This window comes from Petromyzon marinus, chromosome 55 (assembly GCF_048934315.1).
Source record: "Petromyzon marinus isolate PM22_M1 ecotype Great Lakes invasive population chromosome 55, UKy_Petmar_22M1.pri1.0, whole genome shotgun sequence".
In the NCBI taxonomy this organism is placed as follows: Eukaryota; Metazoa; Chordata; class Hyperoartia; order Petromyzontiformes; family Petromyzontidae; genus Petromyzon; species Petromyzon marinus.
Window position 1 is genome coordinate 4,541,671 of NC_133721.1, and position 26,068 is coordinate 4,567,738.

General features: G+C 51.6%; 2 protein-coding genes across 12 annotated transcripts in view; one reads left to right on the plus strand and one right to left on the minus strand.

Annotated features, from left to right (window-relative positions):
- The window catches only part of LOC116954474 (neutral cholesterol ester hydrolase 1-like), a 47,882-nt gene extending 41,205 nt beyond the window's left edge, over positions 1–6,677 (minus strand). For 3 of the 8 annotated variants that reach the window (XR_012929634.1, XM_032975020.2, XM_032975013.2), the window contains exons 1-4: positions 6,595–6,677; positions 3,813–3,886; positions 2,840–3,095; positions 901–1,129 (exon numbers count right to left, since the gene is read on the minus strand). Coding sequence is in view for 7 of the 8 variants with exons in the window: in XM_032975020.2 (XP_032830911.2) it covers positions 901–1,129; positions 2,840–2,986 (376 nt within the window). In the remaining variant the exon portion in view is untranslated. Of the gene's footprint in view, positions 1–900; positions 1,130–2,839; positions 3,096–3,552; positions 3,625–3,812; positions 3,887–5,436; positions 5,547–5,886; positions 6,011–6,594 lie in introns of those variants that run through there. The other 5 variants (XM_032975015.2, XM_032975019.2, XM_076052264.1 and 2 more) reach the window with 5 other exon arrangements.
- Positions 6,583–26,068, plus strand: part of LOC116954414 (uncharacterized) — a 37,047-nt gene continuing 17,561 nt past the window's right edge. For 3 of the 4 annotated variants that reach the window (XM_032974904.2, XM_076052256.1, XM_076052257.1), the window contains exons 1-6: positions 6,583–7,000; positions 20,767–20,814; positions 21,715–21,822; positions 22,880–22,939; positions 24,440–24,589; positions 25,639–25,915. In XM_032974904.2, coding sequence (XP_032830795.2) covers positions 6,596–7,000; positions 20,767–20,814; positions 21,715–21,822; positions 22,880–22,939; positions 24,440–24,589; positions 25,639–25,915 — 1,048 coding nt within the window. In that variant the 5' untranslated portion in view covers positions 6,583–6,595. Of the gene's footprint in view, positions 7,001–16,168; positions 17,827–20,766; positions 20,815–21,714; positions 21,823–22,879; positions 22,940–24,439; positions 24,590–25,638; positions 25,916–26,068 lie in introns of those variants that run through there. The other variant, XM_076052258.1, reaches the window with a different exon arrangement.

Below are 26,068 nucleotides of genomic sequence, written 5' to 3' on the forward strand. Positions count from 1 at the left end.
TCCCAATCGGTGATAGGGCAGTTGTGGAGAGAGTGGAGAGTTTCCCATACCTGGGCAGTGTGCTCATGACCGGCTCCGGTTTTACAGCAGAGGTCTCGCTCCGAATCAGTCGACCGGCATTATCTTTTCATCGGTTCCGTAACGCTGTGTGGGAGCTACCTGGTCTATCACTCCGCACGAAGCTTCAGATCTTCTCGGCCACGGTCATTCCCTCCCTTCTCTATGCTTGCGAAACGTGGACACCCCTAATGGAACATCTTCGCTGGTTAGAAACATTTAGGCTGGCCTGCCTACGATCCATCCTGGGTTTAACCAGGCTGGATTGTGCGAGGAGCTCACAAATCCTCGAAAGATCTGGACAAAGTCCCATCAGTGAGCACCTCCGGCAGGCAAGGCTGCGTTGGCTGGGCCATGTAGCCCGCTTGCCCAATCACCGCATGCCCAATCACCGCATGCCCAAACAGCTTTTGTTCGGCTGGATAGGGGCTAAATAGGCGCGGCACGGGTTAGAGAAGAGATGGAATGTGGTACAGGAGGACGTGGAGCTGAGTGGACTTTGCCGATGACTGGTACCAGCTGTGTCAAGAGGGCGGAGGAGCGACGCTCACAACAACGAGCGGAGCGCCGGGTGGCTAAAGCACAGCAGGTTGGCACAGTAGGGGGCACAGTTGGTGCATCAGCCAGCCATCTCAGTCATCTCAGTCAGTCGACCCGTGGCACCTGGGTCTGCCCCGTGACCTCCTGCCAGCGGGCGTTCGACACTTCACGTGGCCTCAAGGTGCACATGGCCTGGCACAAGCGCCGTGGTGACGTCACCGCCACTTAGTGGCGAATGGCGGTTCTTGTTGTTGTTGTGTCTGTGTGTGCGTGTGTGTGCGCGCCCCGCCGTGCGTGACCCACGCGCCCCGCTGAGCGCCCACCCTCCCCCGTGCAGGTAGACCACGGCGCGCTTGGGGCCCCCGCCGCCGCCGCGCGTGGACGTGAACGCGCGCACGCGCACGCCGCCCAGCTCGGCGTCGCGCACCAACACCGCGGCGTCGGAGTGCGCGGGCACACGCGCCACGCGCGAGATGATCGTCTGCAGGAAGGTGACCTGGTCGCACAGCCCCAGCCGCTCGGTCAGCGTGCCCTGGGTGGGGGGGGTCACAACGGGGGAGGGGGGGTTGGGTGAAAGGGGGGGGCAGTGGTCACCGGACACGAGGGTGGGGTGGATGCGCCGTGACGAGACACATTGATTGAGAGCGATGCAATGAAACACGCAGCAATTGAACACGGTCACAGAGTGAGACGCCTGCATCCTGCTGCCCCTCCCCCACCCACCCCAACAATTAGTAGCCACTCAAAATAATAACTGTCACGTGCGATGGCAGCAGAAATGTGTTCAGGAGTTAAGATGCCGACGCCGAGGGGGGGGTCTGCTTGCCACGACGAGAGGGCCACAATAAGTGGCGTAGCCTAGCAGTGGATAGGGCAAGGAATGAATCAAACATCTTTATTTTAGGCTTGGAGGAATCTGCTAAGCTATGAAGCAAGTTACAGCACCACACGATGCAAAAAAAAACGATAGACGTGCAAAACAGAGAGAAAGGCAACCAAGTGACTAAATGTATAAATATATAAATGACTCGTTATATAAGTCCGAATGGAGCCGCGCTAGGAATGCCGTGAGACCTGGTGAGGTGACCCAATCAATTCTCACGGATTATTATGAAGGTATTACTATTCACTGCTGCTGCGTTTGGGCAATGGTGCGAGGCACGAATAGCAACGCAACTCCACGGATGAACACCCCAGCACCACGCGCGTCCTCCGCAGGCTAATGCGGGCACACAGAGGCGCCCACTGTATACGGCCCAAGCCGATGAGCCACCGCGCCGCAATGGGCCCCCTTGAGCCCAGACAGTGCTCCAGTAATTCTTGAAAATCACGATCCAGCTAAAGACAACTACACCCAGCTCCTCCTGCACTAACATTTCCACGTGAAGGGAGTCGACCACATCCATAAAGACGGCAATAATGGCAACACAGAGGCGTTAGGAGAAACCACAGCCGAGCGGGAAGGCAGCAGCAGCAGCTACACGGTGATGAATCAGCGCTACAAGCGATTGCCCAAGCTCCGAGGTCCTCCATATGTTGAGGTGTTATCAGCCAATTGATGAGCGTTTATACGCAAGCGGAAACCGGAGCAAACCAGAAAAAGCCCGCACGTGTGCAAGGGGGAAACGCTCTATCCCACACAGACGGGACAGGTGGAGCCTGCCAGCTGTATCGCCCCATGGGATATTTTGTGGGTTCAACCAACCCTCGCCTCTGCAGCGTCGCCACTACTACCGCCACCCGGCTAAACAGGTAGAGGTGCAGCCCTGAAATGTCTCATTCGCGCCACTGCTGGCGGAAGAGTCTCCACGAACGCGTGGTGAAGTATGGTCAAACCGTAGTTTACGCGGTGGCAGAGAGACAGAGCGAGGGTTAATTTCCACCTGTCCAGTAATTGGCATCTGTGTGTCGGGTGGCGGGAACTGATTTTGTAGCTCAGATCTGGTACTGGCGTTGTTGCCGTGTTGAACTTAATCACAGTAGACCGTACAGTGTAGTTTTTTTTTTGTCGTAGCCCAAGGCCTATTGAGAGAGACATCCGGGCTTCGTCTCCACTGGAAAAGGCGGCGATCGTAGGCGAAGCCCAGGACCGGCCAAATATATTACCGCTCGCTACCGATGCGTGCCGTCGCCGTGAATTAAACTCAGCGGCGGCGCAGTCATTAACGCAACCACGCTAACCACTGCGCCACCGCTCCCCGCGCGCCTTCGCCAGCGCTGTCAGCCGCACCGGGGCACTCACCACGTGCTGAGCGGTGCGGAACACGGCGTCCAGCACCATCAGCTTGTGCGGCTCGGCCACGGAGTCGGGGAGAGGCAGGTACAGGTAGTAGCTGGCGCCCAGCAGCGAGACGGCGGAGAGAAGCGCGTAGAGGCGAGCGGCTCCCATCCTCTGGCCGGGTGACACTCCCTCCTCTCCTCTCGCAGCCGCCGCCGCCGCCGCGAGTGATGGAGCTGGTGATGAGGTGGGTTCCAGCAGCCGGGGTGAAAGCGAGTCGCTTGGGGAGTGGGATGGAACGGAGTGGGGAGGGGGAGAGAGAGAGAGAGAGGTGTTCAGAGCAGAGCGGGTGAGTGGGAGTGAAGGACGAGAGAGGCGGGGAGCAGATGAGGGAATCAATTAATATAAATTATTGACAAACGTGCCCCCTTAAAATAGCTCAGAGTAAAGGGTGATCGTCCACCGTGGCTTTATCCAAACATTTATGAATTTATGAAAACTATATATAGCCTGGGATAATGTAAGACCATCAAGCTACCCCCCCAATTGGATTGCGTAAAGAACACTAAGTAATAGATGTACTCGCCAAATACAAAATGTTAAATGTTCCATATTATCACGAAACTATTCTAAATTCGCAACGTAAAATAAAAGACTCTTCTGGCAAACGTTCAATTCAGTTGAAAACAATGGAAAACAAAACGTTCCACCAATATTGAAAAAAAAAAAACTCTTACTGTAGGACAAAGGAACTGTTCACAAGACGTTGCTGATGGCTTTCACTCTCATTTTGGATCGGCAGGACGTGTCTGTGACAAGACGCACCACCGTCCACATCACTCACTTCTTCCTCCTCCTGCTCCTCAAGCACCAATCCTCAAAATGTTAAGTGAAAGTCATCGTTCCCACCTCTCGCTAAGTCTCATTTCTGAACTGGACGTGCTATATAGACGAGCATCAACGAAGACATCGTCATCCGCGGGCGACGAAGAGTTACCTGCGTTTGAGCTTGTGGCCGTGGCAGATGTGCGTTACGTTGAACTTCTTTCGCAACGTACACAGCCAACCGTGCTGATGGGAGGTGCGGGGGAAGGACAACAAAATGAACACAACAAAATGATCAACCCCATTGTCAAACTCAATAAACCAAAGACACCGATCGAATTGTATTTTTAAATATTCCAAGAACAAGAGACAAAGCCTTTGCCGTTGCAGCTCCAACGTTTTCGGGCCAACAACCCCGTTTCCTCCCTTCGCATCGTAAATCTTCCTTCAAAGAATATCCTGAAGCAGAAGATTAGTGCTGGGACACGACCGCACTTGCCAATGTGATTTGTAACTTTAATCTTTACCCGTGTTATCGATAGTTCAATTTAAAAGTGCAATTTTATTGAGAGACTACTCCAGTGTTGTATTGGTGTGGTTTGGGACTTGCTCTTGTTCTGCTGCCTTGCCCAAGCTTGGTAAGTGGACTATCTCTTTTACGTATTTTATGTTTAGTCATTTGCTTACCTTTCCTATGCTGTACTTTGCGCTCCGAACGTTTTTTTTTGTATCGTTTATCGTTGTAACTTTCTGACCCGCCCCTACCAAAGAGCTTCATAGCTCATCGGATTTCTCCAGGACAAATACAAAAATTATATGCAATAACTGGGAAGTGCTGGAGAGGAATGGGGAGAGAGGGAGAGTGGAGCAAGGGAGAGGGGTTCAGAGTGGGGGACATTGAATCAGAAGATTGGAGCAGGGGGGGTTAAGGCGGGTGAAGGGTGGTCTTAGGGGCTGTATTGTACGTTCAACTTCTTTCGCACCGTACGTAGCCGACCGTGCTAATCAGAGGTGCGGGGAAGGACAACAGACTAAACACAAAAAGCAGTTCTCAAGAAACGAGTCTTCAATCTCGACGATTGAGTGGTTTCCGAATCCAATCCACTTGCTCGCGAAAAGTCTCCTCCACTAGGGGGAGCTCTCGTTGGGCATTTGTTCGACACTCCTACAGAGACCAATGTCCTTGGGAAGAGGTGACCCATTGAAACTGCTGGGTTGGGACAGCACACAACGGTGCAGCGCTGTTTGCAGCTGCCGTGCCGGGGAATCGAACGGGCTCCGTCTGGAATTGCAAGTCCAGCGTTCTAAACCATTGCCAGTGAACAAACAAACCAGATGTTTACATTCAACATGCATCTCTGCACTTTTTGATAGTCAAGGAGTTGCAGAGGAAGGATACAAAGGAGCAGTTCCATAGATAAAATAAAATAACACAATAATAATCTGACGACGTTTCGGCCACAACACAAGCGGCCTTCATCATTGTGTTGTGGCCGAAACGTCGTGAGAATATCATTGTGTTATTTTATTTCATCAATTTATTATTTCATTCTCATTCTACGTGACTTTACCGAAAGAACCAAAGAAGATGAATCCTTGCACTCACGAAAGCTTTAAATCGAAATTTACAGTTCCATAGAATCAGGGTGTCGAGTGCGACAGCGTGCAGGCAGAGGGGACAAAGACAAAGTTCCCCCGTATAGCCTCTAACAGCCTGTTGGGGCAAGTGCTGGGTGGCCAACGCCACGCCCGGCCGCCTTTGTCTCCCCAGTGCTGACGTCTCGCATGCAACGTACCAGGAACTCGCTGACGGCAGAGTCGACCAAAGCGAAGGGCCTCGGACGGTGTTCAGTTACCTACCACTGACGAATCGCAGTGCGCTAACCGCTGCGCCACCGCTCCTCCCACACACGGAAGAGACAGATCCCCTCCACAGAGCGCTGCTGCTGCTACCAAGTTGCTGTTCGCGACTGGCAAAGAGCACCTACGAAGGCCGACACGGCACACGAAGGGGGGGGGGTGGGTGGTCGGCAACCACGCCCGACCGCCTTTGTCTCCCCGGTGGCGATGTTTTTAACGCACCGCACGGGGTACTCGTTCGAGGCTGAGTCGACCTAGGGGAGGCCCACGACCGGTTTAGATAATCGTCACTTGGTGTTGGACCGTGAGCAGGAATCGAACTGGGATCGTAGCGCAGCGCGCTAACCACTGCACCACCGCTCCCGACTGCGATACTGTACACTTACAAAGACAAAGATCCCCCGTATAGCCCGCGCAGACTGTAGGGGCAAGTGCGGTTTGACGAGTAGCACCGGCACTGTGGCACACGAGGGGGTGGGTGGCCAGCACCACGCCCGGCCGCCTTTGTCTCCCCAGTGGCGATGTTTACTACACACCGCACCCGGTACTCAATTTGAGGCTGAGTCCACCTAGGGGAGGTCCAGGACCGGTTCAAATAATCACACACACACACTGGCACACACAGAGACACACACTGGCACAGAGACACACACAGAGAGAGACACACACACACTGAGACACACACACAGACACACACACTGAGACACATACACAGAGACACACACTGGCACAGAGACACACAGAGAGACACACACACACTGAGACACAGACACACACAGACACACACACACACTGGCCCACACACACAGACACACACAGACACACACACACAAAGACACACACAGACACACACACACTGGCCCACACACAGACACACACACACTGGCCCACACACAGACACACACACACTGAGACACACACACACTGAGACACACACAGACACAGACACACACACTGAGACACACACACACACTGAGACACACACACACACAGACACACACACACTGAGACACACACAGACACACACTGAGACACACACACAGTCACACACTGGCCCACACAAGCCCGCGACGCCGCCGCGTAGCGCCACGCACAATGAGAGCGGCCTCGTCAGATTCTTGCGGTTCCAGTTGTGAAGCAGCAGCACGAGGAGGAGGAGGAGCACGAGGAGGAGCACGAGGAGGAGGAGGAGGAGCACGAGGAGGAGGAGGAGCACGAGGAGGAGCACGAGGAGGAGGAGGAGCACGAGGAGGAGCACGAGGAGGAGGAGCAGCAGCAGGAGGAGGAGCAGCAGGGGGAGGAGGAGGAGCAGGAGGAGGAGGGGCAGGAGGAGGAGGAGCAGGAGGAGGAGCAGGAGGAGCAGGAGGAGGAGGAGCAGGAGGAAGAGGTGCAGGAGGAAGAGGTGCAGGACCAGGAGGAGGAGGAGCAGGAGGAGGAGGAAGTCGCGGGGCGGTGGCGGGGAGGGGGACCCAGGGACGAAGTGAAGGGCGGCGTCTTGCAGTGAGTAGGGGGAGGAGGTGGAGGTGGTGGTGGAGGAGGTGGAGGAGGAGGTGGAGGAGGTGGAGGAGGAATCAGCCCATCATCCCTTCGGGGGTTGTCGCGGGGGAAGTCACCAGCCGTTGTCCGGTGGGCTAGACTCGTCCCCGCCAAAGGAATGTGGATTTTCCGTCACTGGCTGAGGCCTGTAAACAGGAGATGAGCACCACCTCAATGCTCATGTGATAGGGTAACCGTATGAACAAACCAGTAAAACCGGTTACCGGTTTGGCCCACACGTTTACAATAACAAAAGATCCCCCGCATGGCTTGGCCAGTTGCGGCAAGTGCTGTTAGCGAGGCCGGCAACGGCACACGGAGTGGAGTGGTGTGGCCAGCACCACGCCCGGCCGCCTTTGTCTCCCCAGTGGCGGTGTTTTTACACACCGCACCGGGTGCTCATTTGAGACCGAGTCGACCTAGGGGAGGAGGCCCAGGACCGGTTCACACAATGGTCCCTTGGTGTTGGTGGTGACCGTGAGCGGGAATCGAACTCGGGTCGTGGCCGGGTTCGGAGTGCAGCAGCGTGGCTCACCGGCTACACAAACCGCTCCACATACCGTGGACACGCGCGCGTTCCTGTTGACCTCTTGAACCCAGCGACACGGCGATGGTTGTGGTTACCGCAGCGAGCGCACCGGGAGTCGATCTCCGGGCGCGGCAGTTGACACGATGTTGCCACAGCTGTTTCCTTGGCCGACAACCTCGACACGACCCGCACGCGAAACGAATCAGTTACTCTGCAAGCATGCTAGCACGACCAATCGGGAGCTAGAGGGCAATGTTACTCGACCTGACAACGCTATTCTGTTTAAATACACTATGCTAATTTAAACTGTATGTAGAATGTACACCCTACACTGCATAATGTTGTATGCCCTGTGCTACACTGTGTATGCTATGTTATACCCTATGCTGTAGTGTGTAATCTGTATGTACATCCTGCACTATGCTAGTGTGTGAGCTGCAATTACAGCCTGTGTTATGCTAGTGTAGTGAGTCCAACTGAGTGGCAGACGTTATCTTGGGAGCAACACTATTTATTCACATAACAGCACGCAACGTAACACAACCTACGCTCAGGTCTCGAATGCCCATCTAGCCACGCTACGGCAGAACTAGACGCGGTTCGCTATCCCGGCCCGGAGCACGAGCTGGGTCCCGGACCGCGTGGCTAGAGGCTTCTGCTCCCCGACGTGGATCTTCCAACACCAACACTTGAAGAAGAAACCCGAGCTGCTCACGGAGCTCTCGTTACATGGCTCCCGGGCTGGGGCTGGCTCCGCCCTCAGCCCCGCCCACCTTCCAGGCGTCTTGGGCTCCTTCTCGAATGTTCCCGAGAGCCCCTCGGAACCCCGTGACCGCCCCTCGGCCCCCCTCCACCGGTGGCCCCCTCTCCGGAGTGTCATGCCCCAGAGTGACCCTGGCTGGCTGACGCTCGCTCCCTCACTGGGAGCCGGCACCCCACACCGCTCGCGGTGCCTCCGCGCTAACCAGCGCTCACCCAACCACCGCTAGTGTGGGTACTTCAGCCCGCAACCCGGGCTGCCCGTAAACACAACGTTACCGGCCGTGACTTCGCAAGCCCGGCACCATACAGTGCCAAGTACAGTCACTACACTACCATATTTTCCCGCATATAGCCTGCATACGCATATACCCCGCAAAAATAGCGTTTTCTGTAAAACAAAATTCAGATAGCCCGCACCTCCATATACCCCGCATGCATTCATATCTTTAACGTCGTTACCACAGCTTAATTCCATCATATTAATACAAAGTTTACATTTGCAATACATTTCACTTTCAATTGTTAACATTAAAATCATAACGTGCACAAAGATAACAAACTAACCGGAAACGAGTGAACTGAAAACAGTAAATAAGTAACAAAAGTAAATATCCAATAAATAAGTAACACATAACTGGTAGATAAGTACCATAAGTAAGCGTACTGTTAGGCTTACCAGCATTCGACCTCATCATATTACAGCTACTGGACCGGTAGTTACCCCTGTACAGTTTTAGCACTGGTAGATTCCGCACTGCGCAGACAATATAGCGGCACTACGGTAGCGCCATTGCCTCCTGGCAACAAAGCCATTGGAAGTTTGAAACAAAGCTCATGGTCGTGACTGTATAGTGCTCAGCTAATAGCAGCGGCCTAAGGGACTCAGCAATTATGATTCCGCGTCTGGTGGACGCTTGTTAAGGCCCTTCCCATTGTGCAATAGCCTCAGCTGAGACTTTCGCACCCCCCTACAGCCACTGAAAGTATTACGGTAAACAAAGTGCGCCCACTTCAAACATTGTCATTTCATTGTACAAACAATTGGAATAATTTAAAACGTGATAACATGTGCAATTTTAGTGTGAGTGGTTTATTCAGAAGTGTTGCACAGTGGATAGTCCTACCATGAAAACATTAAACGAGTTATGACGTCACACGTGGAAAATAATTTTGGGATTGCACACACCTCCATATACCCCGCAGGGTCTTGTTTTGTTTGCAAAAAGTGGTATACCCCGCGGGCTATATGCGACAGTGAGGGAAAAAAGTATTTGATTCCTTGCTGATTTTGTACGTTTGCCCACTGACAAAGAAATGATCAGTCTATAATTTTAATGGTAGGTTTATTTAAATAGTGAGCGACAGAATAACAACAAAATCCAGAAAAACGCATGTCAAAAATGTTATAAATTGATTTGCATTTTAATGAGGGAAATAAGTATTTGACCCCCTCTCAATCAGAAAGATTTCTGACTCCCAGGTGTATTTTATACAGGTAACGAGCTGAGATTAGGAGCACACTTAAAGGGAGTGCTCCTAATCTCAGCTTGTTACCTGTTTAAAAGACACCTGTCCACAAAAGCAATCAATCAATCAGATTCCAAACTCTCCACCATGGCCAAGACCAAAGAGCTCTCCAAGGATGTCAGGGACAGGATTGTAGACCTACACAAGGCTGGAATGGGCTACAAGACCATTGCCAAGCAGCTTGGTGAGAAGGTGACAACAGTTGGTGCGATTATTCGCAAATGGAAGAAACACAAAAGAACTGTCAATCTCCCTCAGCCTGGGGCTCCATGCAAGATCTCGCCTCGTGGAGTTGCAATGATCATGAGAACGGTGAGGAATCAGCCCAGAACTACACGGGAGAATCTTGTCATGATCTCAAGGCAGCTGGGACTATAGTCACCAAGAAAACAATTGGTAACACACTACGCCGTGAAGGCCTGAAATCCTGCAGCGCCCGCAAGTTCCCCCTGCTCAAGAAAGCACATATACATGCCCGTCTGAAGTTTTCCAATGACCATCTGAATGATTCAGAGGACAACTGAGTGAAAGTGTTGTGGTCAGATGAGACCAAAATGGAGCTCTTTGGCATCAACTCAACTCACCGTATTTGGTGGAGGAGGAATGCTGCCTATGACCCCCAGAACACCATCCCCACCGTCAAACATGGAGATGGAAACATTATACTTTGGGGGTGTGTTTCTTCTAAGGGAACAGGACAACTTCACCGCATCAAAGGGACGATGGACGGGGCCGTGTACCGTCAAATATTGGGTGAGAACCTCCTTCCCTCAGCCAGGGCATTGAAAATGGGTCGTGGATGGGTATTCCAGCATGACAGTGACCCAAAACACATGGCCAAGGCAACAAAGGAGTGGCTCAAGAAGAAGCACATTAAGGTCCTGGAGTGGCCTAGCCAGTCTCCAGACGTTAATCCCATAGAAAATCTGTGGAGGGAGCTAAAGGTTCGAGTTGCCAAACGTCAGTCTCGAAGCCTTAATGACTTGGAGAAGATCTGCAAAGAGGAGTGGGACAAAATTCCTCCTGAGATGTGTGCAAACCTGGTGGCCAACTACAAGAAACGTCTGACCTCTGTGATTGCCAACAAGGGTTTTGCCACCAAGTACTAAGTCATGTTTTGCAGAGCGGTCAAATACTTATTTCCCTCATTAAAATGCAAATGAAATGTATAACATTTTTGACATGCGTTTTTCTGGATTTTTTTGTTGTTATTCTGTCTCATTGTTCAAATAAACATACCATTAAAAATATAGACTTATTATTTCTTTGTCAGTGGACAAACGTACAAAATCAGCAGAGGATCAAATACTTTTTTCCCTCACTGTACGGTAGTATGCAATCTGTATGTACAACCTGCTGTAGTGTGTAATCTGAAAGTACAGCCTGTCCTGTGCTGTAGTGTGTAATATGTATGTACCATATAGCCTGCACTTTGCTGTCGTGTCTAAGCTGTATGTACAGCCGGCCCTATGCTGTAGTGTGTAAGCTGTGTGTACAGCCTGCGCTACGCTGTAGTGTGTAAGCTGTGTGTACAGCCTGCGCTACGCTGTAGTGTGTACGCTGTAGTGTGTAAGCCGTAGTGTGTAAGCTGTAGTGTGTAAGCTGTAGTGTGTAAGCTGAAGTGTGTAAGCCGTAATGTGTACGCTGTAGTGTGTAAGCTGTAGTGTGTAAGCTATAGTGTGTAAGCTGTAGTGTGTACGCTGTAGTGTGTAAGCTGCAGTGTGTATGTTGTAGTGTGTACGCTGTAGTGTGTACAGCCTGCGCTATGCTGTAGTGTAAGCTGCAGTGTGTACGCTGTAGTGTATACAGCCGGCGTTATGCTGTAGTGTGTACGCTGTAGTGTGTATGCTGTAGTGTCCGCTGTAGTGTGTAAGCTGAAGTGTGTAAGCCGTAATGTGTACGCTGTAGTGTGTAAGCTGTAGTGTGTAAGCTATAGTGTGTAAGCTGTAGTGTGTACGCTGTAGTGTGTAAGCTGTAGTGTGTATATTGTAGAGTGTACGCTGTAGTGTGTACAGCCTGCGCTATGCTGTAGTGTGTAAGCTGTAGTGTGTACGCTTTAGTGTGTACGCTGTGTGTGTAAGCTGTAGTGTGTACGCTGTAGTGTGTCCGCTGTAGTGCGTACGCTGTAGTGTGTAAGCTGTAGTGTGTACGCTGTGTGTGTAAGCTGTAGTGTGTATGCTGTAGTGTATACGCTGTAGTGTATACGCTGTAAGCTGTAGTGTGTAAGCTGTAGTGTGTACGCTCTAGTGTGTACGCTGTAGTGTGTATGCTGTAGTGTGTAAGCTGTAGTGTGTACGCTGTGTGTGTAAGCTGTAGTGTGTATGCTGTAGTGTGTAAGCTGTAGTGTGTATGCTGTAGTGTGTACGCTGTAGTGTGTATGCTGTAGTGTGTAAGCTGTAGTGTGTACGCTGTGTGTGTAAGCTGTAGTGTGTATGCTGTAGTGTGTAAGCTGTAGTGTATACGCTGTGTAAGCTGCAGTGTGTAAGCTGTAGTGTGTAAGCTGTAGTTTGTACGCTGTGTGGGTAAGCTGTAGTGTGTAAGCTGTAGTGTGTACGCTGTGTGTGTAAGCTGTAGTGTGTATGCTGTAGTGCGTACGCTGTGTGTGTAAACTGTAGTGTGTATGCTGTAGTGTATACGCTGTGTGTAAGCTGTAGTGTGTACGCTGTAGTGTGTACGCTGTAGTGTGTAAGCTGCGTGTACAGCTTGCGCTATGCTGTAGTGTGTAAGCTGTAGTGTGTAAGCTGTAGTGTGTAAGCTGTGTGTACACTGTAGTGTGTAAGCTGTAGTGTGTATGCTGTAGTGTGTACGCTGTAGTGTATGTGTATGCTGCAGTGTGTAGTGTGTATGCTGCAGTGTGTACGCTGTAGGGTGTACGCTGTAGTGTGTATGCTGTAGTGTGTACGTGCATGCTGTAGTGTGTATGCTGTAGTGTGTATGCTGCAGTGTGTATGTGTATGCTGCAGTATGTATGTGTATGTTGTAGTGTGTATGCTGTAGTGTGTATGTGTAAGCTGTAGTGTGTATGTGTATGCTGTAGTGTGTATGTGTATGCTGTAGTGTGTATGCTGTAGTGTGTACGCTGTAGTGTGTAGTGTGTACGCTGTAGTGTGTACGTGTACGCTGTAGTGTGTATGCTGTAGTGTGTATGTGTATGCTGTAGTGTGTATGCTGTAGTGTGTATGCTGTAGTGTGTATGTGTATGCTGTAGTGTGTATGCTGTAGTGTGTATGTGTATGCTGTAGTGTGTATGTGTATGCTGTAGTGTGTATGTGTAAGCTGTAGTGTGTATGCTGTAGTGTGTATGTGTATGCTGTAGTGTGTATGTGTATGCTGTAGTGTGTATGTGTATGCTGCAGTGCGTATGCTGTAGTGTGTAGTGTGTACGCTGTAGTGTGTATGCTGTAGTGTGTAGTGTGTACGCTGTAGTGTGTATGCTGTAGTGTGTAAGCTGTAGTATGTATGTGTATGCTGTAGTGTGTAAGCTGTAGTATTTATGTGTACGCTGTAGTGTGCATGTTGTAGTGTGTACGCTGTAGTGTGTATGCTCTAGTGTGTATGCTGTAGTGTGTATGCTGCAGTATGTATGTGTATGTTGTAGTGTGTATGCTGTAGTGTGTATGCGTAAACTGTAGTGTGTATGTGTATGCTGTAGTGTGTATGTGTATGCTGTAGTGTGTATGCTGTAGTGTGTACGCTGTAGTGTGTACGTGTACGCTGTAGTGTGTATGCTGTAGTGTGTATGTGTATGCTGGAGTGTGTATGCTGTAGTGTGTATGCTGTAGTGTGTATGTGTATGCTGTAGTGTGTATGCTGTAGTGTGTATGTGTATGCTGTAGTGTGTATGTGTATGCTGTAGTGTGTATGTGTAAGCTGTAGTGTGTATGCTGTAGTGTGTATGTGTATGCTGTAGTGTGTATGCTGTAGTGTGTATGTGTATGCTGCAGTGCGTATGCTGTAGTGTGTACGCTGTAGTGTGTATGCTGTAGTGTGTAGTGTGTACGCTGTAGTGTGTATGCTGTAGTGTGTAAGCTGTAGTATGTATGTGTACGCTGTAGTGTGTATGCTGTAGTGTGTAAGCTGTAGTATTTATGTGTACGCTGTAGTGTGCATGTTGTAGTGTGTACGCTGTAGTGTGTATGCTCTAGTGTGTATGCTGTAGTGTGTATGCTGCAGTATGTATGTGTATGTTGTAGTGTGTATGCTGTAGTGTGTATGCGTAAACTGTAGTGTGTATGTGTATGCTGTAGTGTGTATGTGTATGCTGTAGTGTGTACGCTGTAGTGTGTACGCTGTAGTGTGTACGTGTACGCTGTAGTGTGTATGCTGTAGTGTGTATGTGTATGCTGTAGTGTGTAATGTGTACGCTGCAGTGTGTATGTGTATGCTGTAGTGTGTATGCTGTAGTGAGTATGTGTATGCTGTAGTGTGTATGCTGTAGTGTGTATGTGTATGCTGTAGTGTGTATGCTGTAGTGTGTATGTGTATGCTGTAGTGTGTATGTGTATGCTGTAGTGTGTATGCTGTAGTGTGTATGCTGTAGTGTGTATGCTGTAGTGTGTATGTGTATGCTGTAGTGTGTATGTGTATGCTGTAGTGTGTATGTGTAAGCTGTAGTGTGTATGCTGTAGTGTGTATGTGTATGCTGCAGTGCGTATGCTGTAGTGTGTAGTGTGTACGCTGTAGTGTGTATGCTGTAGTGTGTAAGCTGTAGTATGTATGTGTACGCTGTAGTGTGTATGCTGTAGTGTGTATGTGTATGCTGTAGTGTGTATGCTGTAGTGTGTACGTGTATGCTGTAGTGTGTACGTGTATGCTGTAGTGTGTACGTGTATGCTGTTGTGTGCATGTGTATGCTGTAGTGTGTAAGCTGTAGTATGTGTGTACGCTGTAGTGTGTATGTTGTAGTGTGTACGCTGTAGTGTGTATGCTGTAGTGTGTGTGTACGCTGTAGTGTGTACGCTGTAGTGTGTATGCTGTATGTGTATGCTGTAGTGTGTATGCTGTAGTGTGTATGTGTACGCTGTAGTGTGTATGTGTACGCTGTAGTGTGTATGCTGTAGTGTGTACGCTGTAGTGTGTATGTGTATGCTGTAGTGTGTACGCTGTATGTGTATGCTGTAGTATGTATGTGTTGCTGTAGTGTGTATGCTGTAGTGTGTATGCTGTAGTGTGTATGCTGTAGTGTGTATGCTGTATGTGTACGCTGTAGTGTGTACGCTGTAGTGTGTACCCTGTAGTGTGTATGCTGTAGTGTGTAAGCTGTAGTGTGTAAGCTGTAGTGTGTACGCTGTAGTGTGTATGCTGTAGTGTGTATGCTGTAGTGTGTATGTGTAAGCTGTCGTGTGTATGCTGTAGTGTGTACGCTGTATGTGTATGCTGTAGTATGTATGTGTACGCTGTAGTGTGTATGCTGTATGTGTATGCTGTAGTGTGTATGCTGTACTGTGTATGTGTACGGTGTAGTGTGTACGTGTATGCTGTAGTGTGTATGCTGTAGTGTGTATGTGTATGCTGTATGTGTATGCTGTAGTGTGTATGTGTATGCTGTAGTGTGTACGCTGTATGTGTATGCTGTAGTATGTATGTGTACGCTGTGTGTGTACGCTGTATGTGTATGCTGTAGTATGTATGTGTACGCTGTGTGTGTATGCTGTATGTGTACGCTGTAGTGTGTACGCTGTAGTGTGTACGCTGTAGTGTGTATGTGTATGCTGTAGTGTGTAAGCTGTAGTGTGTATGCTGTAGTGTGTATGTGTATGCTGTAGTGTGTATGTGTATGCTGTAGTGTGTATGTGTATGCTGTAGTGTGTATGTGTATGCTGTAGTGTGTATGTGTATGCTGTAGTGTGTATGTGTATGCTGTAGTGTGTATGCTGTAGTGTGTATGCTGTAGTGTGTATGTGTAAGCTGTAGTGTGTATGTGTATGCTGCAGTGTGTATGCTGTAGTGTGTATGTGTATGCTGTAGTGTGTATGTGTATGCTGTAGTGTGTATGTGTACGCTGTAGTGTGTATGCTGTAGTGTGTATGTGTATGCTGTAGTGTGTATGCTGTAGTGTGTATGTGTATGCTGTAGTGTGTATGTGTACGCTGTGTGTGGGTGGAGCTGGATGTGACGTAGGGCCTCGTCACGGCTATCGGCATCGCTTCCTCTCACACCACCACCAGCAGCAGCAGCACCAACAACACGCGATTTTACACTGTACAGACACACACACAGATACACTGTACAGACACGCACAGATACACACACAGATACACAGAGAGAGACACACAGACACACACACACTACACAGATACACACACAGAGATACACATACACCTAGATACACATACACATAGATACACACACAGAGACACACACAGACACACAGAGATACACACACAGAGATACACACACACAGATACACTGTACAGACACGCACAGATACACACAGATACACACACAGAGACACACACAGATACGTAGAGAGAGACACACAGATACACACACACACTACACAGATACACACAGATACACACACAGAGAAACACATACACATAGATACACACACAGAGACACACACAGAGACACACACAGAGACACACAGAGATACACACACAGAGATACACACATAGATACACACACAGAGACACACAGAGATACACACACAGAGACACAGAGATACACACACACTACACAGAGATACACAGATACACACAGAGATACACACACAGAGACACAGAGGTACACTGTACAGAGATACACACAGACACACATACACTGTACAGACACACACACGACACACAGAGATACACACACCACACAGAGATTCACACAAATACACAGAGATACAAACACACATCACACAGAGATTCACACGGAGATACACACGGAGATACACGGTGATATTGTATACTGATAGACACAAAAATATTGTATACACAGACACATTAGAGCCTTCATACACATTAACACAGACAATACTGCACAGTATACACAGTTATACACACACACCACACAGATACACATTGATACTGTATATACATAAACTAACACTGTCTAAACACAATACTTTATATATGCATATGTACACAACACCTGTATAACACACATGTAACACATACAACCCACGTACATATATGCACAATAGCAGTACCCACTGCAGAGATCTAAACTACTCATTCACAGACACACACAGTCACACTGTAGACAGATACACAATAATTACAGTACTGCACATACAGAGACAATCGTACACTACACACAGACACACACATTGGCACAAGTAAACACACACAGACACATCCTGACGAACCTCACACTCACCCCCTTCATAACACACGTACTTGATTATTAACAACACTCAACCTTACACACACCAACACACACCCTTACCCACACACACGTGTACACACCAACACACACACCAACACACACGTGTACACACACACGTGTACACACACACCAACACACACGTGTACACACACACTAACACACGTATACACACACACACTAACACACACACTAACACACACACGTATACACACACTAACACACACACTAACACACTAACACACACACGTATACACACTAACACACACACGTACACACACACTAACACACACACTAACACACACGTATACACACACTAACACACACACTAACACACTAACACACACGTATACACACACTAACACACACACTAACACACACATACTAACACACACACTAACACACACGTATACACACACTAACACACTAACACACACACTAACACACACACACACTAACACACACACACGTATATACACACACACTAACACACACACTAACACACACACACTAACACACACACACGTATACACACACACTAACACACACACTAACACACACACACGTGTACACACACCGCCATGTCGGCCTCGTTACTCTAACGCCGCTCCGCTGCAAGGGGACGGGCGGGAGACCGGCGGAGTCGACACGGGGAGTGGTGAGTGGGGGTGGTGAGTGGGGGTGGTGAGTGGTGAGTGAGTGGGGCTGGTGAGGGGTGAGTGGGGTGGTGAGGAGTGAGTGGGGGTGTTGAGTGGGGGTGGTGAGTGGGGGTGGTGAGTGGGGGTGGTGAGTGGTGAGTGGTGAGGGGTGAGTGGGGGTGGTGAGTGGGGGTGGTGAGTGGTGAGGGGTGAGTGGGGGTGGTGAGTGGGGGTGGTGAGTGGTGAGTGGGGGTGTTGAGTGGGGGTGTTGAGTGGGGGTGGTGAGTGGGGGTGGTGAGTGGGGGTGGTGAGTGGGGGTGGTGAGTGGTGAGTGGGGGTGGTGAGTAGGGGTGGTGAGTGGGGGTGGTGAGTGGGGGTGATGAGTGGTGAGTGGGGGTGGTGAGTGGGGGTGGTGAGTGGGGTGGTGAGCGGTGAGTGGGGTGGTGAGCGGTGAGTGGGGGTGGTGAGTGGGGGTGGTGAGTGGTGAGTGGGGGTGGTGAGTGGGGGTGGTGAGTGGGGGTGGTGAGTGGGGTGGTGAGCGGTGAGTGGGGATGGTGAGTGGGGGTGGTGAGTGGGGGTGGTGAGTGGTGAGGAGTGAGTGGGGGTGGTCAGTGGTGAGTGGGGTGGTGAGGAGTGAGAGGGAGTGGTGAGGGGTGAGTGGGGTGGTGAGTGGTGAGTGGGGCTGGTGAGGGGTGAGTGGTGAGGAGTGAGTGGGGCTGGTGAGGAGTGAGTGGCGTGGTGAGTGGGGGTGGTGAGGGGTGAGTGGTGAGGAGTGAGTGGGGCTGGTGAGGAGTGAGTGGCGTGGTGAGTGGGGGTGGTGAGTGGTGAGTGGGGCTGGTGAGGGGTGAGTGGTGAGGAGTGAGTGGGGCTGGTGAGGAGTGAGTGGCGTGGTGAGGAGTGAGTGGGGCTGGTGAGGGGTGAGTGGGGTGGTGAGGGGTGAGTGGAGTGGTGAGGGTGCTGGGATGGTGAGGGTGAGTCGGGTGGGAGTGCTGGGTTGGTGAGTGGTGTGGGAGTGCTGGGTTGGTGAGGGTGAGTGGGGTGGGAGTGCTGGGTTGGTGAGGGTGAGTGGGAGTGCTGGGTTGGTGAGGGTGAGTGGGGTGGGAGTGCTGGGATGGTGAGGGTGAGTCGGGTGGGGAGTGCTGGGTTGGTGAGTGGTGTGGGAGTGCTGGGTTGGTGAGGGTGAGTGGGGTGGGAGTGCTGGGTTGGTGAGGGTGAGTGGTGTGGGAGTGCTGGGATGGTGAGGGTGAGTGCTGGGATGGTGAGGGTGAGTGGGGTGGGAGTGCTGGGTTGGTGAGGGTGAGTGGGGTGGGAGTGCTGGGTTGGTGAGGGTGAGTGGGGTGGGAATGCTGGGATGGTGAGGGTGAGTGGGGTGGGAGTGCTGGGTTGGTGAGGGTGAGTGGGAGTGCTGGGTTGGTGAGGGTGAGTGGGGTGGGAGTGCTGGGATGGTGAGGGTGAGTGGGGTGGGAGTGCTGGGATGGTGAGGGTGAGTGGGAGTGCTGGGTTGGTGAGGGTGAGTGGGGTGGGAGGGCTGGGTTGGTGAGGGTGAGTGGGAGTGCTGGGTTGGTGAGGGTGAGTGGGGTGGGAGGGCTGGGTTGGTGAGGGTGAGTGAGGTGGGAGTGCTGGGTTGGTGAGGGTGAGTGGGAGTGCTGGGTTGGTGAGGGTGAGTGGGAGTGCTGGGTTGGTGAGGGTGAGTGGGGTGGGAGTGCTGGGTTGGTGAGGGTGAGTGGGGTGGGAGTGCTGGGTTGGTGAGGGTGAGTGGGGTGGGAGTGCTGGGTTGGTGAGGGTGAGTGGGAGTGCTGGGATGGTGAGGGTGAGTGGGAGTGCTGGGTTGGTGAGGGTGAGTGGGGTGGGAGTGCTGGGTTGGTGAGGGTGAGTGCTGGGATGGTGAGGGTTGAGTTGTTAGCGTGGTGTGTTGTAGATGGTGATGGGAGGGTGAGTGGGAGTGCTGGGATGGTGAGGGTGAGTGGGGTGGGAGTGCTGGGATGGTGAGGGTGAGTGGGGTGGGAGTGCTGGGATGGTGAGGGTGAGTGGGGTGGGAGTGCTGGGATGGTGAGGGTGAGTGGGGTGGGAGTGCTGGGATGGTGAGGGTGAGTGGGAGTGCTGGGATGGTGAGGGTGAGTGGGGTGGGAGTGCTGGGATGGTGAGGGTGAGTGGGAGTGCTGGGATGGTGAGGGTTGAGTTGTTAGCGTGGGGTGTTGTAGATGGTGATGGGAGGGTGAGTGGGAGTGCTGGGATGGTGAGGGTGAGTGGGGTGGGAGTGCTGGGATGGTGAGGGTGAGTGGGGTGGGAGTGCTGGGATGGTGAGTGTTTAGTGGTTAGCGTGGTGTTTTGTAGGTGGTGATGGTGAGTGGGGTGGGAGTCCTGTGGATGGTGAGGGTTGAGTGGTTAGCGTGGTGTGTTTGGATGATGAGTGTTTATGTATTTGCAGTAAACCTGCAACTGGTTTTTTTCCGGTCTTTACAAGGTGGTTTCCGTGGTTACCGGTAATGATGGGTTGGAGCCTTGATGGGAGGGTGTGTGACGGTGATCGGTGTGGTTCATTGGTTGTGGGGAGCAGTCGTGGGGAGCAGGCGTGTCGTGCTTAGTGATACAAACCCGGCCGAGTTCGATTCCCGCACACGGCTATCACCAGTGATGATTATCTGAACCGGACCTGGGCCTCCCCTATGTCCACTCAGCCATACATGAGTACCTGGTGCGGTGTGTAAACATCGCCACTGGGGAGAAAAAGGGCGAGGTGCTGGCCGCCCACCCCCTCGTGTGCTGTGCCGGCCTTCGTAGGTGCTGCTCGCTCACATCACTTACCCCAACATTCTGACAAGGCTATATGGGGAATCTTTGTCTTCGGTGTGGGTTTATAGGATTCATTAGGGTGCGTTTTGCGTGCGTGCGGAACTTGCGTTCCACATGGCCTTTTTGAGATTTTCCCTGTGTGTGTCCCACTCCCCCCCTCCCCGCAGGCGATGATGGAGGGCACGTGTGAAGGAGGTGTGAGCGTCACGAGGGCGGTGAGGATGCAACCATGATGATTATCCCCAGGATAATTAGCCCGAGGGACAGGCCACCTCCACCTTAATGACGCTGGGCAGCAGCGAGGCTGAGCCCACGTGTTCTGCCTGGCTTGGCTTCCCCCGATGCTGCTCTTGACGTTGGCTCCTGTGGCCGCCTGTGGTCAACCCGGCCAGAAAATGCCCGTCTTTCGACAGATTTTAGAAAGTCATCGTGGTCGAGCCGACAGAGATGGCGCTTGGGCAGGTGGCCGCCGTGCGCAATGGGTGGTTGTCATCGGTCGCCGGGTCACGTGGTGGGCAGTAGAGAGCAGCCGTGCAGAAAAGTTAATTGTTGTACCGTACTTCAGTGCCCCCCGCATCGGTGCTTCCCGCCTTCGCGAAACCCGCACTGGCCAGCCTGCTGAAGTATTGAAAAAATAACCCCCATGACCCACATCTTGTGGGGAGGCGTTCATCCTGCAGTTGATTGATAAAGGTCTCTGCGTGTACAAGTACTTCACTTGGCAGATGCAGTTTTGCTAGTCCACGTTTACCGGGTTTCCATTCCAACCTTTTCTAAGAATGCCTTTTAGTGGAATAATGTGTACAAGGGAGTGTGTGTGTGTGGGGAGCGGTAGCGTAGTGGTTCACATTCGGTGCCATGAACCTCGCGGCCTGAGTTGGATTCTCAGCCACGGTTAAAATCACTGGCTTCCCCTAGGTCGACTCGGCCTCGATTACCTGGTAAACAGCACTCGCGAGACAAAGGCGGCCGAGGCGTTGGCGCTGGGCACACCACCCCTCGTGTGCCGTGCTGACGTTATCGGTGTTTGCGTTACAGCACTTGCCCCAGCAACGTATGTAGGCTACACAGTGGACCTTTGTGTGTGAACCCATGGTTTGTGTGACTACTGGCAGGGTCTCGCCGCCGTCACGCCGCATTGCCTGAGCTCGTGGCTACGCAGCAGCAGGCGGCTCTGCGAGCTCTGCATTGGCCAGACCCACGACAGCAAGGGTCTCGCAGAGGTATTGTGCACCACCACCAGAACTGTGTTTTTTCGTGTTTAGTTTTGTCGTCCGTACCCTTGGCTACGTCCCGTGCGAAATAAATTCTACATACATCCCTTCAACATGCATACACCGTGGCCCCAGATGTTTTAATTTGCTTCATTGCCGCTCTTCATTTTACGTGATTGCTTTTGGCATTGTGGTGATCCAGGCCATGAATGCCAATGAGACCCATTCCGGTCTCTTTCTTTCTCACCTGGTTCAACAAAAATAAACAGGAGAACTTGAACTTGATTTTCAGCTCCTGAGACGATTTGTGTGGGCTACAAGAGCAGATTAAATTTCAGTCTTGTTTCTAAAATGCGTTTTTTCTTCAAATATGTCACCCTGATAATCCCTTGGGATGGAAGGTCTCATTTGGAAGGGTGTCCAATACAGGCAACTCTCGATCACCGATGGGCTGAGTAGATTTCGCGTGTAAGTGCAGAGGTAAACACTTGTCCGCTCCTCGCCCGTAGGGGGTCAGTGGGATGGAAGGTCTCAATGCGCACATCACCGCAAACACGCAAAAAACTAAAACTGTAAACTATTTTTTATTTTACCCGGTAAGGGCCCACTAAGCGTCCATGAAGCGGTGTAGCTCTTTTTCGGGAGCGACCTGGCCATGAATGATGCCTCAACGAGAAGGGGCTTATCATCGTGTGGAAATTTATAACCGCAGCCAAATACTGCCAACGCGTGTTTCTAAATCGGGGGGAGAGACATGCAAACTACAAATATACAGCAGGTGTCGGGATCGAACCCACGACCCTCCTTATACCAGGCGAGCTAGTTAACATCTCGCCACGGTGGCAAGGCATCTGATCAGACGATGCATTCTGCATCTCCACCCATAGTCTCTACAAGTAAACAGTAGCTCTGGGTTTAATCCCTTAGTTCACGTGATTTTCATTATTTTTTTTTTATCTGGATCAACCCTCCCCTCCCCCAATACTCTGGCTAATCAAAGGTTGACCGGTCCTGTGTCCAGATCACGCAAATTCTTATCCCTTATTACCTGTCCCTGTCCGCACAGGTTACGTTCGTCTCGTGCACCAGGAACGGCTGGGATGAAGTCGACAAGGCCGGCTGGGAGGTGAGCTCAACGATCGTGCCCTTTGCACACCGCTCGAGTACTGCACACACCACGGCGCCTGTCCCTCGGGCTAATTATCCCGGGGATAATCATCAAGGTGCATTCTCACCGCCCCCGTGACGCTCACACCTCCTTCACATGTGCCCTCTGTCATTGCCTGGGTGGGGGCGGGGGGGATGGGACATACACACAGGGCTGTCCCTCTCCCGTTGAGTCAGATGTTATGGATCCTTGCAGTCACGAAAGCTTTTAATCTAGAATCTGATGTTAACTCCCTCGCAGGATGCAGGCGGTCGTAAGTTCGATCCCGACCCTGATGGCTGTATTTTTTATTTTTTTGGAGTTTGCATGTTTTGAGTTTTTCTCCGGGTCCTCCAGTTTTCCCCCCCTCCACATTTAGAATGAACGTCACGCGTTTAGAGTATTTGACTGCTGCTGTACATTTCCCACAATTATAAGCCACCTAATTGGGCTGTCATTTGCGATAGCCAGATCGCTTCTGAAAACGAGGTAGCTCAGTGGGCGTTACTTGGTTAGACTAAAAAAATGAAACGCGCACGGCTGTCCGTCTTCAGTTGAGTTTTGTGGCTTTTATTATTTTGTACGACGGCTTGCTTTCCCAGGAGAAGCTCACCGTGCCTCTTTCTCCGGAGTGTTCTGACACTTTTTCACAATCGGGGATGATTTTGCCATGTGTAATGGCAGCTGATTAATTTGCAGGTAATTTTTCAGCGTGGGGACGTTTGGGCTATACCAGTTGCATTGTGAATATGTTTTTTTTTTTTGCTATGGGAGGAAACCGAAGAGAGCGGAGGAAACCAACAGAACAAGGGGAGAACGCACAGCGTGGCGCTCAAGTAAACATGGAAAGTTGGCCCAACGTTGGGCCAACGTTGGTCCGGTGGATCGAACCACGTGCCAATGTTGGCCCAACTTTGCATGTTTACTTGGGCAGTGGTAATGCGTGTGACCCATAGCCACCAGGACCTGGGCTTGATTCCTGGCTCTGGCCCAAATCTTTTGAAGCATTTGTATTCTCTTCCCCTGTTCTTCGTGGATTTTCTCCGGGTTCTCCTGTTTCCTCGCAAAGCTTAAAAACATACAAAGTAGAGTCATTGGTGATGACCATAAATCCCAAGTGTGGCTTTCGTCGGCAAACAGTTTATTGTTTTACTAATTTTGATTGTAATTTGTATTCATAATTATAAAAAAAATACACACATAATTAACACCGACCATTCGATTACTAGCTCGCATTGCATTGTGTACTCGGCAAACCGGCTTCTACTCATAATTTAATTGTTTGGCACGGCTAACATTAGTGGCGAGTGATATCCGAACCCCCCTTCGTCAACACGCACGCACTGACCAGCACGGTGACCTATATTCCAGTGACCTCCATGGCTGGACCAATATGGCATTTGGGAGGCTTGCGAGCCGCCCGCCGCATTTTGCTTGCGCTGGTTAACGACGCTGCGCGTGTGTGCCGCTGCCGTGCAGGACGCGCCGCCGGCGATTGGCGCGCTGGTGCGGTCCCTGCCTCCCCTGGAGATTGGCGTGGACGAGGTGCTTCTGGTGACTAGGGCCGAACGAGGTTTAGCGCTGGGCAAGGGTGGAGAACACATGACACCGTCACCGCCCGCGGGGGAGGTGAGGCAAGACACGATTACGGAGCGCCAGGCCCTCTACTTTCATTCGTAATCGGTATCTAAATTACGCGAGAAACGATGAACCCTTTCCCAGCTCTTCTTAATCGGAACGGAATCGTAAGAAAAATCGATACTGAGGCTCCCACAGGGCCACGCGGGAGGGCGTGGCACATTTTGGCACCAGCTATCAAAGTGCGGTGGTCGTGCCGCTACGGTTCCCTGTGGTGAGTACGGTGTCTTTAAAAACAACGGCGCTACGCCTCTCTGGATAAAATGAACGCTGAAGCGCTTGCGCGTTCCCAGATTCAGCGGTGAACGTGACCCACCCTGCAACCTATGACTAGACATTTGTGAAAAATAACTTCATAGCTCATCGGGTTCCTCCAGTATAGATACATGTTCTGATTCTGAACTTGCAGATGTCTCGGAACGGGAAAGGCTTCATTGGCCATTTGTGTTTAGATTGCATAGTTCCAGTGACTTGCTAAGGTCAAGGTGCAGCCCTACACTCCTCCTCTAGAGATGGCTCGAGACCTTCCACACTGGCCTTAGAAGAGGTGGCAGGCAGTACCTGCACTTGACCCCAGCGTGCACGACCTGCCGATTGACCGACTGCAATGAACCAATTTGTACTGCTGGGTGGGCAAGAGGCACCCTGGGGATTTAAGAAACTTGCTCCGTGGTTTCAACTGGAAGTGTGCAGTCGAACCGGCGACCTCCGGATTGCATGTCCAGTGCACTGACCTTTACACCAGGGCAGCTTCCTATGTTTCTCAGTTAAGTTCTATGACTCGGATATTCTACGTGTGGAAAACTGCTCACTTTTTTTTTACCAGTTTCCAATTTGCGGTTATTGCAGGTCCAGTATTGCTGGCCATTACACCTGGTGGCATCCGCAGAAATTTGTATATATATCTTTTGCGAGCTCTTGATTCACCGGTTTCTTTGGGCCCAGGTGCAAAGAATGAGACGGGGGTTGGCGGGGGGGGGGGGGGGGAGAGGGGTGGGGGGGGAGCACCCTGTCACACGCTCGTGCCACGTTTCGCGCAGGGCCACGGGAACGGCGCCATCTGCCTGTACCGCTGGCGGCCCTGGCTGGAGCACCAGCTGCACGTGGCCGCGCTCGGCTGCTCGTGGGCGAGCGACCGCCGGGTGGCCGAGCGCCGGGCGGGCGAGCGCCGCGCCGGCGAAATGGCCGGGCTGGGCCACGGCCGCTGCGCGCTGTGCGACGTCGCTACGGCCGTCGAGGCGGAAGACGACACCAACTGCTCTGTGAGCTCCATCGAGGACGATTTTGTGACGGCGTTCGAGGTGCTGGAGGACGAAGGTGAGGCGCCGCGGTTGAGTCGCCCGTGGTTGAGTCGCCCCCGTGGTTGAGTCGCCCGCGGTTGAGTCGCCCGTGGTTGAGTCGCCCGTGGTTGAGTCGCCCGTGGTTGAGTCGCCCGTGGCTGAGTCGCTGTGGGGAGCGGTCCCCGGACAC